We start from the raw sequence: 12,088 nt of genomic DNA on the forward strand, positions 1-12,088 counted from the left end.
CGAACGCCATTGACTTAGGCCGAACACTATTGGCTTAGGCCGAACACTATTAGCTTAGGCCGCACTCTATTGGCTTATGTCGAATACTATTATCTTAAACTGAACACTAATGGCTTAATACAAGTACGATATTGAGCACTAGTATAAAAACGAGCGCTAATAAGAGACACACAACCCAATAATACCGATCACTAACACTATCATAAATGCTAGTACAAGATCGAGCGCTAGTACTAGCATACTGCTAGTATAAGACCGAGCGTTAACAAGAACGAGTGCTAGTACAAAACCGAGCACTATACCGAACGAGCACTAGTACAAGACCGAGCACTTCCAAAAATGAGCACTAGTACAAGATCGAACACTACTAAGAACGAGCGCTAGAACAAGACCGAGCACTACTAAGAACAAACGCTAGTACAAGACTGAGCACTACTAAGAACGAACACTAGTACAAGACTGAACTACTAAGAACGAGCGCTAGTACAAGACCGAACGCTATCACTAGCATAACGGCTAGTACACGACCGAGCGCTAACACTAGCATAACTACTAGTACAAGACCGATCGTTACTAATAGATCTCACCACCTACTAAGAACGATCGCTAATATAAAACCGATTACGACTAGGAGACCGACTACTCACCTAAGACGGAGCGGTCATGCACGAGTAAGACTAAAGAGATCGAACCCACTTAATGACCGAGTAATAAACATGAACGAGCGGTCAACAACGAACACTCAGTTTCTACCTAATTTTGCAATACTTCTGCAGATTTATGAACCAGCTAGATTTACCAAAATAAAATATTTTTCCCAAATTTCACCATCACACATCCTCACAATTCATTCGGCCATTGAACCAAAATTATGTAGAATCCCAAACCTCACGAACATAGCATATAACAGTCCACACCAAGATCACCGAACATCAAATAATTCAATTTCACACACATGCAGAATCATGAACAACATATTCATACATCAAAATCCAAACAATTAAATTAACTAGCTTCCCTTACCTCAAAGCAACTTGACAACTTTAACTTCTCCACAGTTTGCTAACCCGCAAGTGATACTAAGATAGTCTACAGACTTTGGATCGGTGAAAGGAAACCAACCACCGAACCAGAAATAGAATCAGAATGAAAGGCTGATGAACACATGCAAGATCGCACAATGCTTGCATGTGACAGGAAACGCATAATTTTTCAAAAAGACAAAAGAATTGAACTTACCAGCTCAAAACAACACTTGATCGGTGCAAAGGAAAACTCTTGACACCATGAAAGCTCAGCCACGGCCTAATTGATGATCAGATGAAGAAGAAGTGAGAATTTTTAGAAAGAAGGTAGATAAAAGGTAGATGATTCTGTTTTAAAGATATACAGAGTCTGAAAATAATGAGACCATCTTTATTTAAATTTTCTATTTATATACTCATACAACACTTGGTCTCTTTATTTTGAAACATTTGTTCCCCTCATAAAACGAAATTTCTGGACTCTCACATAAATTAGTTTAGATGAAAAACTATATTTGCTATTTAATATTTTTTTTTAAATTTTTTCTAAAATGCTAAAAAAGATAGAAAAGCAGGGCAAAACATAATTCCTAAAAAGCCGATTTCTACTCTGTTTGACAATGCCCCCAATAAGTGATTGGAGAACAGAAATAAGTTTTAGGTGAGTCTAATTTTCAACACGAGCAATAATAATAATAATACTTGTAATAAAAAAATTGAAAATAAGATTAAAAAAGAGGAAAAAATAAATTGTAAGAAGGTGAGTTGACAATAAGAAAAAGAGAAAATCAAACCATAAAATATTGAAATAAAAAACAAATTTTAAAAATTAATTGGAATATTTTTTAATAGAAATAAATTATTTAATAAATTTTAAAAATAGTTAAACTTATAAAAGACTTAAAAGTTAATTAGAATTAAAAGATATTTTAATTTTTTAGGAGAAATAAATTAATCTAAAATTTAATTTAGAGAAAAACGTTAATAAGTGGTGCTACAGACCTGGAAGTTTTATAAAAAGGTAAGGGTGTTTGAAATATCCAATAAAAGAGAGAAAGATGTGAGATTTATTAGGTTAAAAATGAATTTTGATTTGTATGAATGAAGGGTGAGAGAGAGAGAAATGGAAACTAAAGAAGTGGGTTCCACAGAAATGGTGAGAGAGTGGTACCAATACAGTAGCTGAAAAGCTGGGTAATTTAGGAGTACAGTAGGTAGCAGAGGTTGAAAGACCTGACGTACTGTAACGGGTCCATCATATCAGAACAGTGGTACCATTGCATCACTCATTAGTTACAGTACCTACCCAGAATTCAAAGCTAGCAGATTTTCAGCATCATAATAAATCTCAACAAAATTTTTCTGCCAAACATTAACAAACATCATAGTGTGTCTGTCTTTTGGTTTTATGTTTGGTAAGAAAGAGGGAAAAAGTGGGGAAACAAGGAAACACTGGCTTGGTCAACAGAAGAAGCTGTGAATGGGGAGGAGAAAGCGGAGAAAAGAAGATGCAGAGAGCATGCCTTGTGTTCATTACAGTGGCATTTCCAGTAGATTCACCAAATCAAAAGGGCATTTCAAATTTCAACATGAATTTGAGTTTCTTGGTCAACTTTAAGTTAATTTAACTGAAAAGACAAAGAACTTGTCAGTAGTTGGGAAAATGTAATGGCTCCTATCTTAGCTTTACAGCTTTGAATATTTATTTTTTAAGAAAACCTTTAAATAAATAAATGCCGGTTTTATATAAAAAAAGCCATTTTCTTTCCTTTTCAAAAATGTTACGTATTTTTTTAATGCATTCAAATTAAGTATCTGCATTCACAGTCATTTATTAAATCACCTTTATTAAATTTCCAAGACGGACTTGAACCAATTTCTTAACCAAATTTTATACTTTCAATTTTATAATTAAAATATTAATTCATAATTAAATTCCCATTATTTAATTACTTTATTTTAACATTTATTTAATTTTCCAGTTTTTTTATCAACTTTATTTATTTACTCCACCTTTTCCTGGAAAACCCTAAATTCACATACCACTCCGGAGAATTTATGAACCGGAGTTTGTATTTTTCTCTGTAATTCTAGATTTTTTTTTCTGAATATTTTCTGTTCATTTCCAAGCTTTCTGTGTTCTACGCAATGGTGCAGATTTGAGCTTACAGCACTGCGATTTTCTCGGAGGCCAAGCTCAAACTGCTCCAATTTCGTTTCTGGGATTGTTTTCGCCATTTCATACAGCAATTTTTTTGTGCCTTAAAGTTTTCTGTGAGATTGTAAATTTCCCGTTACCCAAATCTGATTTCTCTTAAATAAGTTAGCATTTACCCCCTTTGAGAATTTCATTTTTTTTGTGATTTTTTGGCTGATTGGGTGTGGAAGAGTTTGAATCTTCAATGGTCAGGGTTTAAGTAAAGTTTTAAGGTTTTTAGGTGTCTTGGTTTTTCTCTGATTTGCATAAAAATGGAGGGAAGAGAGAGTTTTGGTGTTGTGGTGGGTGATGAAGCCCCCGAGAGCTTCCATGTTGCTCCTAGAATAATTGAGAACAACTTGGACTTTTCAAGGGCCATCGTGCCTGCGCCGTCGACGGAGGGTAAAAAGAAGAGAGGGAGACCGAGGAAGTATGGGCCGGACGGGAAGGTGGCTGTGGGGGCGGTGACGGCGCTTTCGCCGATGCCGATTTCATCGTCGATTCCGTTGACCGGCGAGTTCTCCGCTTGGAAGAGGGGTAGAGGAAGGCCTGTTGAATCTATCAAAAAGTCATCGTTCAAGTTTGAGGTTGAAAGCCCTGTTCAAGGTATTATATAGTTCTTCGATCTTTTCAATTGAAGACTTTGAATTGTAGTCTTTTAATTTTAGTCACCGCTGATGTTTTTAATCTTTTCGCCTAGGTTTTATTTTTAGTTTTTTACTGTTTCATTTGCAGTTTTTTGAGATACAAGAGTATCAAAGTCATAATAAACGAGTGAATCCTTCTAACCTGTTGGCCCTTGTCATTTAGCTCTTTAATGGAAGAGCATCATAATGTTTTTTTTTGGGAGTTCCAACTGATTTGATTTTGGGGTAAATCATTTGGACCAGTTAGTTATTTACTTTGATCTTGTGTTTTAGCGTGCAGTGAACTTTTTGGACTTGGTTTTTTGCTTTTGTGAGAGGTTATATAGGGGGTGGTGTGGGAGGTGCGAGTGGACCCAAAGCTCTGATTCCTTTTCAGATCTGAATACAAATTGTGAGGTGGATGGGGATATTTTGTGGTTGACAAGTCAGGTTGGTTTTTGTTTCAGGGTAGCATATGGTACTCTTTATTTTTCTTTGTGAGGGGAAGAGGATTGAATTTTCTGACCATGGAAAAACGGTTAGAGTAAATGAAGGGACCAGCTTATTTGGTAGGTTGAGTCCAACAGTGTTTGATAGCTGATGTGCCACGCTTGAATTGGTCTAAAGTCTACTCTAATAATTATTTCTTGCAGCATGTAAAACTTCCTTGTTGAATATTGGCATGATTGGAAACTGGATTTCGTAATTGCAATATTGTCGGGAATATTTTTGAAAAGTGGAGCTTATTAATTAAGGGATGCGAGAGTGGCTTCAGAGACTGATAGTGATAATTTATATAACATTAAAATGCAATGAAGAGATTTTCAAAGTTCATGCAGGAGATCTGTGGTCTCCTAAATTTGGACGGAACATTATTGAAGGTTATTGGGTGGACTTTCCCATGTGTTGACGTTTTTATAAAAGAGAGTTAGCACATATGGGATCATCGTTAGATCATTATTAATTTTCCTTCGTTCATTTTTTTTTGCACAATAAAATGTTCTTCCAATTTTGGGTGATTTTAAACATTGAATCAAAGGTAAAGAAATAAATCATTACATAATCCCTCTTTCTCTTATTTTTTGTATTTTATTCTATTTTTCCTTTCTCGGGTAACACCCGAACATACCGCTAAGTGCTATATATAGTTCCACATCTTGACAAGGAGATATGTGAGCTCTGAAATGTGTTTTTCAAGATATTAGGCATACTTGTGCTGTATGTACTTGGTGTTCAACATGACTTCCATATCTTTCCCGATGTTCCATCGTTTATCCTGAATCTAATTCCACATTCATAATTGCCCTGAACAAGATTGGTACCAGGTTCATAGGTTTGGCTGTCTTTGCATTTGATGGTTCTGTAGGAGGTCTAGAATATGACATAATGGACTTGATAGTTTAAGCATAATTCCGGGGTTGGGACCAAGTTATGGGGTATCTTGTGTGGGTACTGGATAGGTGTGGCTTCTGGTATCCACTATATTATGGTATAGTTAGCAGAGGTTAGAATTTAATAAACAACACATAGAAAGACGGATGTTTATAGACGTAACTGGTGGCACAGAGTAGATTAAGGGTAATGATGAATCTGAAATTAGTGTTATAATAGGGTACATTAAATAGCCTAAGTCTCTATCGTGTATATTTTGATGTGTGCGATTCACTATTCTGTCCATTTAATAGACAAAGAGGTAAAGATAAGACATATGTGGCTTGTTGAATGCATCTTCTATTTCTGGCTAAAGAGTATAAACATGATTTATTCTCCCAAATTTATCTTGTTATTTTGAAACTTATTTCTTTGATATAATCAATTACTTTATATGACGAATTTATTATTGCATTTTCTTTCATTTTGTGTCTCTCTCCTTGTATTTATCTTCCCATGTATGCATTTATAGGTGATGGAATATCATACTCCGTTGGTGCCAATTTCACACCACATGTTCTCACAGTAAATTCTGGCGAGGTATTCTTCTATATGCTGAACTTTATTAAAATAGTTCAAATCCAGTCAATTTGTGTTTAAATGCCATATATACATTGTGAATGCAAAGTCCATTTATCTTGGTTACACTTCATTTATTTTTTCATGAAAACAATTTTTTCATGAGAAGGGAGACAACGTAATATGTTCTTTTCTCTATGTATATTATCCAAACTCCATATCTGTTTCTATGCTGTATATGTTTTCATTGCTCATTCCCTTAATAGTGTTTTTATTTTGTCCTTTACGTTTAATATCCAATAACATTTCTTGTGATAATTTTTCTGCTCAGTACTGATTGTAAGGAACTAGGATATCAATTAGATTATTTGATTTAAATGCTATTTTTCTGTCTGAGAGTTAGCTAGACATTTTAAATGAACAGTGCCCCTACTTGCCAAGTGGTGGTGAGCTTCATTTGATTGGAAGTTGTGTAAAAATAAATGAAACAAGTTATTTGTAGTGATCTCTAAATTACAAGTTTGTAATGTACAATTTATCCATGAATTATGAATTGAATTGGAAGCATGTTAACTTCATTACAATGTTATCATAATAGTTTTTTTTTTTTAAATCTGCAACAGTGACATGACTAAGTTGTGTGGATCATATTTATGATTGTGTATTCATTACTATGGATGAAAAGTACCGACTACATGTTTTAATTTCATTTTTTGTGCTGTGTACTTGTTTTTGTCATTTTGTTATGGTCTTATACCAGGATGTCACTATGAAAATCATGTCCTTCTCACAACAAGGATCACGTGCTATATGCATTCTCTCTGCAACTGGGACAATTTCAAATGTTACACTTCGTCAACCATCTTCTTGTGGGGGTACTTTAACATATGAGGTGAGCTATATCTTATGTCTTCGTCAGAACAAAATAAGTTAAGATATTTGTTTATCTACTAGAAATCAACTTCATAGTACTTATTACTAGTTACTGGTGCCTGTGTTATGTATGCAGCTCTGTTTATATGGCATTGTAATATATTGGTATTAGATATCACACGCTATTTTTTTTAAATGCCTTTTCTACTTTACAAAGAATTGTGCAGTTGGATGGAAGTGCAAATGGATGCATCAAATGCAGTTTTTTAATTTTTTAACAGAAATTGATTAAATAATCAGGGTTTGCTGGTTAAACATTTTCATTATATTTGATTTTGGCTAGTGGACCAGGATAACCTTTATTATTTGATTAAGCTTCTCATGAAAACTTATCCGAAGCTGATGTTATTAGTTGCACTAGTCTTATGAAGTGTTTTGTACAAGAGAAGTTTTCCATGTTCGTCAATCATGAATTTTGTGAATCATGAATCCTAAATGACTAAAATCTGTTTGGTTAGACGTAAGTATTTTTACCAATACAAGCTTCCCAGAAAAAGTGATTCCAAAAATCATTTGATTAAGCTTCTCGTGCAAAATTATCTGAAACTGATGTTATTCAAGCTTCTCATGCAAAAGTATTAATGCATTATACTTATGAGGTGCTACAAGAGAAGTTTTTACAGGTTTGGCAATCATGAATCTTGTGAATTATAATTCCTAAGAATGACTAAAATCTGTTTGGATAGCCTTAAGCATCTTTACAAAGACTTATTCAAGCTTCCCAGAAGTTAAAGAGTAATACCAGCAATTTTAGTCATTCGCTACTTAAATTATTAAATAAGAGTAACATGGTTTTTTTATCGTAATATTTTTTATTTAATTTCGGGAAATTTACAGTCACTCTTCCCGCATTAGAACAATTTTATGGTAAACTTAGCTAAAAGCATTCCTGAGAACATTGTTTTGTGGGCATATTACTTGTTAAAGCATAACAGAAGCATGGGAAATAAACATTTCAACTTCCAATTCTAGGAAAATTATCACCACAAGAAAATATCTAAATAATGACCAATTTTAGTGACAAAAAATAATTGGTAATTATATAGATACCAATTTAGAAACTAAAAATTATTGGTGACTAAAATAACTTCTGAATTGGTCACTATAGTGAATTGGTCATTATGGTAAATTGGTCTCTAAATTGATCACTAACATTAGTTGCCAAAAGTTTTGGCTGCTAACATAATTGATCTCTAAGTTTGTCTTTAATAATTTTTAGTTTATAAATTGGTATCTAAATAGGCTACTATAGGGACTAATTATTTTTTGTCACTAAAATTGGTCATTATTTAGATATTTTCTTGTAGTGTATAAATTTCCCTTGTATTTCAGCTATGATATTCTTTTTAACTAATTTTAAAGTTACATATGTACAAAGGCTATTGTAATTTGTAATTGTTCTTGCTTCTTAACTACGAATTCTATATTTGAGAGGCTGTTATGTTTATATATATTCATGATTTCTTGGTAAATTTATTTGTTAGTTACCTTAACAGGATAAAATAATATCTCTGAAGAGTTTGTCTTTAACTGAACCAAATGGTGTCATGTGATTCATGTAACTAATCTCTCCTGCTGGGATAGGACTTTTGTTGTTGCTTTTACCTCTATAACTCAACACTATGAATGTAGTGGTTGGCATCATGTTAGTTGAAGACCGTGGATGAATCCCCCTTGTACAGTATTTGTTTTTGTATCCACCTGTCCCAGATCACTTTATTCAACCCACCTAGACATGCTAACTTATAACCAAACCCACAATTAGTTTTAGTTTCCATGCTGCTCACATCTCAAAAACCACTTTGGACCACCTCTTTTTCTTTTTTCTTTTTGAAAACTAATGTCTCTTTGCATGTCATACTTGTTATGGGTATTAATTATCCGGTCTCAGGATAAAACTTACATTGCTTTTGATTAAATCAGTAATTTCCTCAACAAAGATAACTCATCCCTTGTGATTTATTCATTAATATCAAACTGATTTTGCAAGTATCTTGAAATTTTGTTTGAGCTATGACCAAAGTGAATTGATTAAATATGCTCAAACTTACTCTTTTGTTTTTACAGGGACGGTTTGAAATTCTTTCCTTGTCTGGTTCCTTTATGCCAACTGAGAATGGAGTTACAAGAAGCAGATCTGGTGGCATGAGTGTCTCTTTGGCCGGTCCAGATGGTAGAGTAATGGGGGGTGGGCTTGCTGGTTTGCTGGTAGCCGCTGGTCCAGTTCAGGTAGACCTTATGTTACATAGAAGGGATATTTAATAAAATATTCAAGAACCTTATGACTTGTTAATCTGAGATTTTTATAACCTTTGTAAGGAAACATGATAATATTAATTCTATGTAGATATTGATTGTTCAAATTATTCCCATCATCATAAAGCAAGTTTTAATTTGTTTTATTGGTTAGATTACCAATGCTTTTGGATAGACATTTTCCTGATTGTTTTTATGCTATGTCAATTTCCATGGAAAAGTAGGAATTGAAACAAAAAATGTTGTGAACAACAAAATTATGCCTACGAACTGATATATCAGTAGTCACTTCTCTCACGCTCTTCTGGATCAGGTTGTTGTTGGCAGTTTTCTTCCTGGTCACCAGTTGGAGCATAAAAACAAGAAGCAAAGGGTGGAGCATATATCAACTATTACCCCTTCTCCTGTTAATATCATCTCTAGTGAGGAACTAAAAGTCAGTTTCGGTGGAGTAAAGCCTATTATGACACCTGCTGCTTTTCAAGAAGAGAATATTGTTTCTTTTAACAATGGTCAAGACTCTAGGAACGCAGCTCCTGATGATAGAGATCCTTTACCCGACAAGGAGTCTAATATAAGCCAATCAAACGCTGAGGCTGCATGCTAAACATTCCCTGTGAATTATTTGATATCATGCAGAGTCAACTCTTTTAGGCTCCTCACTCATGCTTGACTGACTGCTGACAGTTAACTTACAAGACAACTCTGATGGTCAGATGGGTGTCACGCGATGGTTTTGACTCAAAAGTTGCACTGTTTTGTATTAGGTGTTAGTTGGCAAATCTGTTTGTTAGGTTTCCACTTGTCATTTCTCCAGATGTATCTTTAGTATTGTTTACTCATTGGTGTAGCAATTAGATATAGGGTATATGTTGTGCCATTTCCCCCCTTATTTATATTCTATATGGATGTTAAAAATGTGAGTGGATGAGTGTTTCTGAACTGTAACTCTATTATTTGTTGTGAAAGAAATTGCATATCAACTTCCTAGGTTTACCTTTGTGGTACTGTGATTCTTTGCTCAATTATTATATCAAGGAACAACCAAACGACAACATTTTAAATGAGTTATTATGTCATATATCTGTAATTTGACCAGACATGGGACTATGTCAGTTCAAATTTTTGTGTTTTCATACAACTGGCTTAATTTTCAGACTATGAAGACTCTCCCTGAAATACAACTGCACTCATTGAAACTTAGAACAATCTTGTCTATCCACAGCCAAGTTAATTTTTGGTTTAGTCTTTAAATTTATACTTTTACTACCACTTTAATTTTCCTAGAACGTTTAAATTCACTGTAATAGGTGCAACAGTTTCGCTGCATTTCTTGCTATTCTTGATGCTCTACACCTTTGAACTTATTATGTACTAGACCCTTTGACGAGAAGGTAAACCATTCCCCCCCTTTTGGCTTAGAGCATAAAGTATAAGGAAAAAAAAAAGAGGAAATGAATGTCATGGAATTATTTCCTAGTGATAAAATTTGAAGTTTCCACACATGATGCTTCGTGACATACTTTTCATGACATTATTTTTCTTTCTTTCTACATGTAACACTCTAAACTAGCTATAGAATAAGCTTCTTAATAAAACAATTCTATTTATCCTTTTATTGGTGGAGCTCACTCTCTCTGTTCAGACACAGATTTTAATTTTCATACATTCTTATGATAAATAATTGATACTAATTAGATGATAGTATAAAATTTATCATAATTATCATATAAAACAACAAACTTAGTATTAGTGTTTACCATATTTACTTTTTACAAAACCACTTCACATTTCTTGAAAGGTAAATCCAAAACAGAAGTAAGAGGAATTTTCAGTCAGAAAAGTTCAATGGTAGTATTAAACATAAAAGGTCTAATTTCGCTTCAACTGTTGTAAGAATGAGGACTAGATGAATAAACTGACAGATCAAAACTCTCACTACAAAAGTTCCTTATAACAAACTTGATGAGCTAGAATGCTCTGCTTTCCATCCTTCATTAATTCTCTCTATAAACTCTTCCACTCTTCTCCTCAACTCATCATCTTCCTCAGTGCTGTTGCAATTGCAATTATCATTACCTTCAATTTCAACTCTATCCACCACCACTTCCTCCTTGACATGTGCCACTTCGATTGCTTGTGGAGATGATGTGCTTTTGTTGAATAAGCACTTGGAATTGGCTCCTTCTACGCCCGTGTTTGTGAGCATGGACAGAGGGATTTCTTCACTCCTTTGATTAAAACTGAGCTTGGGCTTCAAGTCCACTAGGATAATGACTATGATCAAATTGCAGAAGCAGAAAATGAAAGCATAGCTGGAAGCTGCCAGAGTGATGTACTCCATCAGAGAATCCAACATGGCCAAGGAAGAAGGGGATAACACAGATGAGAAAGAGAGGGTGGTTGTTCTTGTTGTTGGCTTGAGTTAGACGCTGGTTTAGGCCTCGAGGTCTATTTAAAGAGGTGTTTGGATAGATGCAAACGTGGACAAAACCTTATTTTTAATAGCAAAATTTGAGGTGAACGCTGATGGGTGAATGATATCAGAAAAGCACAGTACAATATGCTTTTGTGTGAGGGTTGATGATGCATAAATGTATGTGGGATGTTTCATCCAACTGTACGTGCAACTTTTATTACATTAAACTAATAATCAAAAGTCTGTTGTAGCAGCGGAGAGCCTCACATGCAACTTTCTTTAAGGGTCACAACCACAGTGTTCTTTGTCATCAACTTAGACATAAGACATCACCCACCAAACTTTTATACAGCATTCATTTTTCTATCTCTAGATCCTTACCCTGATTGGATAATAAGCCCCTTTTCCCTTGATAATCGTGGACAGTTAGGATTAAAATAATACTAGATTGATTTCCTTTTTCAGGGGTGGTTGAAGATCTTGGAAATTTGGACCATTCCCCACTGAAAACGACCAAGGACCTAACTAACTAATCCTTTCGGCTGTTGGAAAATTGTTTTGTCTTGTTTTGTTTGCTTGAAAATGTTTCAATTGATGTTCTTATATATCTTGTCTGTTATTGGTGTTCATGCAGTATCTTCATATGAAAAATGAAAACAAACATAACACCATTGAAGAGATG

The 12,088-nt window shown here is 34.3% G+C and overlaps 1 protein-coding gene across 1 annotated transcript; it reads left to right on the top strand.

Annotated features, from left to right (window-relative positions):
* The first annotated feature begins 3,036 nt into the window (after positions 1–3,036).
* On the top strand, positions 3,037–9,983 carry LOC108326587 (AT-hook motif nuclear-localized protein 3). Its single transcript, XM_017560172.2, has 5 exons — positions 3,037–3,828; positions 5,752–5,819; positions 6,559–6,690; positions 8,799–8,960; positions 9,301–9,983. The coding sequence occupies exons 1-5, from the start codon at positions 3,495–3,497 to the stop codon at positions 9,592–9,594; spliced, it is 990 nt and encodes a 329-aa protein (XP_017415661.1). The 5' UTR covers positions 3,037–3,494; the 3' UTR covers positions 9,595–9,983.
* The last annotated feature ends 2,105 nt before the right edge of the window (positions 9,984–12,088 follow it).

The sequence above is a fragment of the Vigna angularis genome, chromosome 3, assembly GCF_016808095.1.
Source record: "Vigna angularis cultivar LongXiaoDou No.4 chromosome 3, ASM1680809v1, whole genome shotgun sequence".
Classification (NCBI taxonomy): domain Eukaryota; kingdom Viridiplantae; phylum Streptophyta; class Magnoliopsida; order Fabales; family Fabaceae; genus Vigna; species Vigna angularis.

What these genes read in the sequence shown, in the direction of transcription:
- LOC108326587 (XM_017560172.2), top strand. Translation starts at nt 3,495, where the DNA reads ATGGAGGGAAGAGAGAGTTTTGGTGTTGTGGTGGGTGATGAAGCCCCC. An exon ending in GGTTGAAAGCCCTGTTCAAG is followed by an intron (nt 3,829 to 5,751) that starts GTATTATATAGT and finishes ATGCATTTATAG; the next exon opens with GTGATGGAATATCATACTCC. An exon ending in TAGCCGCTGGTCCAGTTCAG is followed by an intron (nt 8,961 to 9,300) that starts GTAGACCTTATG and finishes CTTCTGGATCAG; the next exon opens with GTTGTTGTTGGCAGTTTTCT.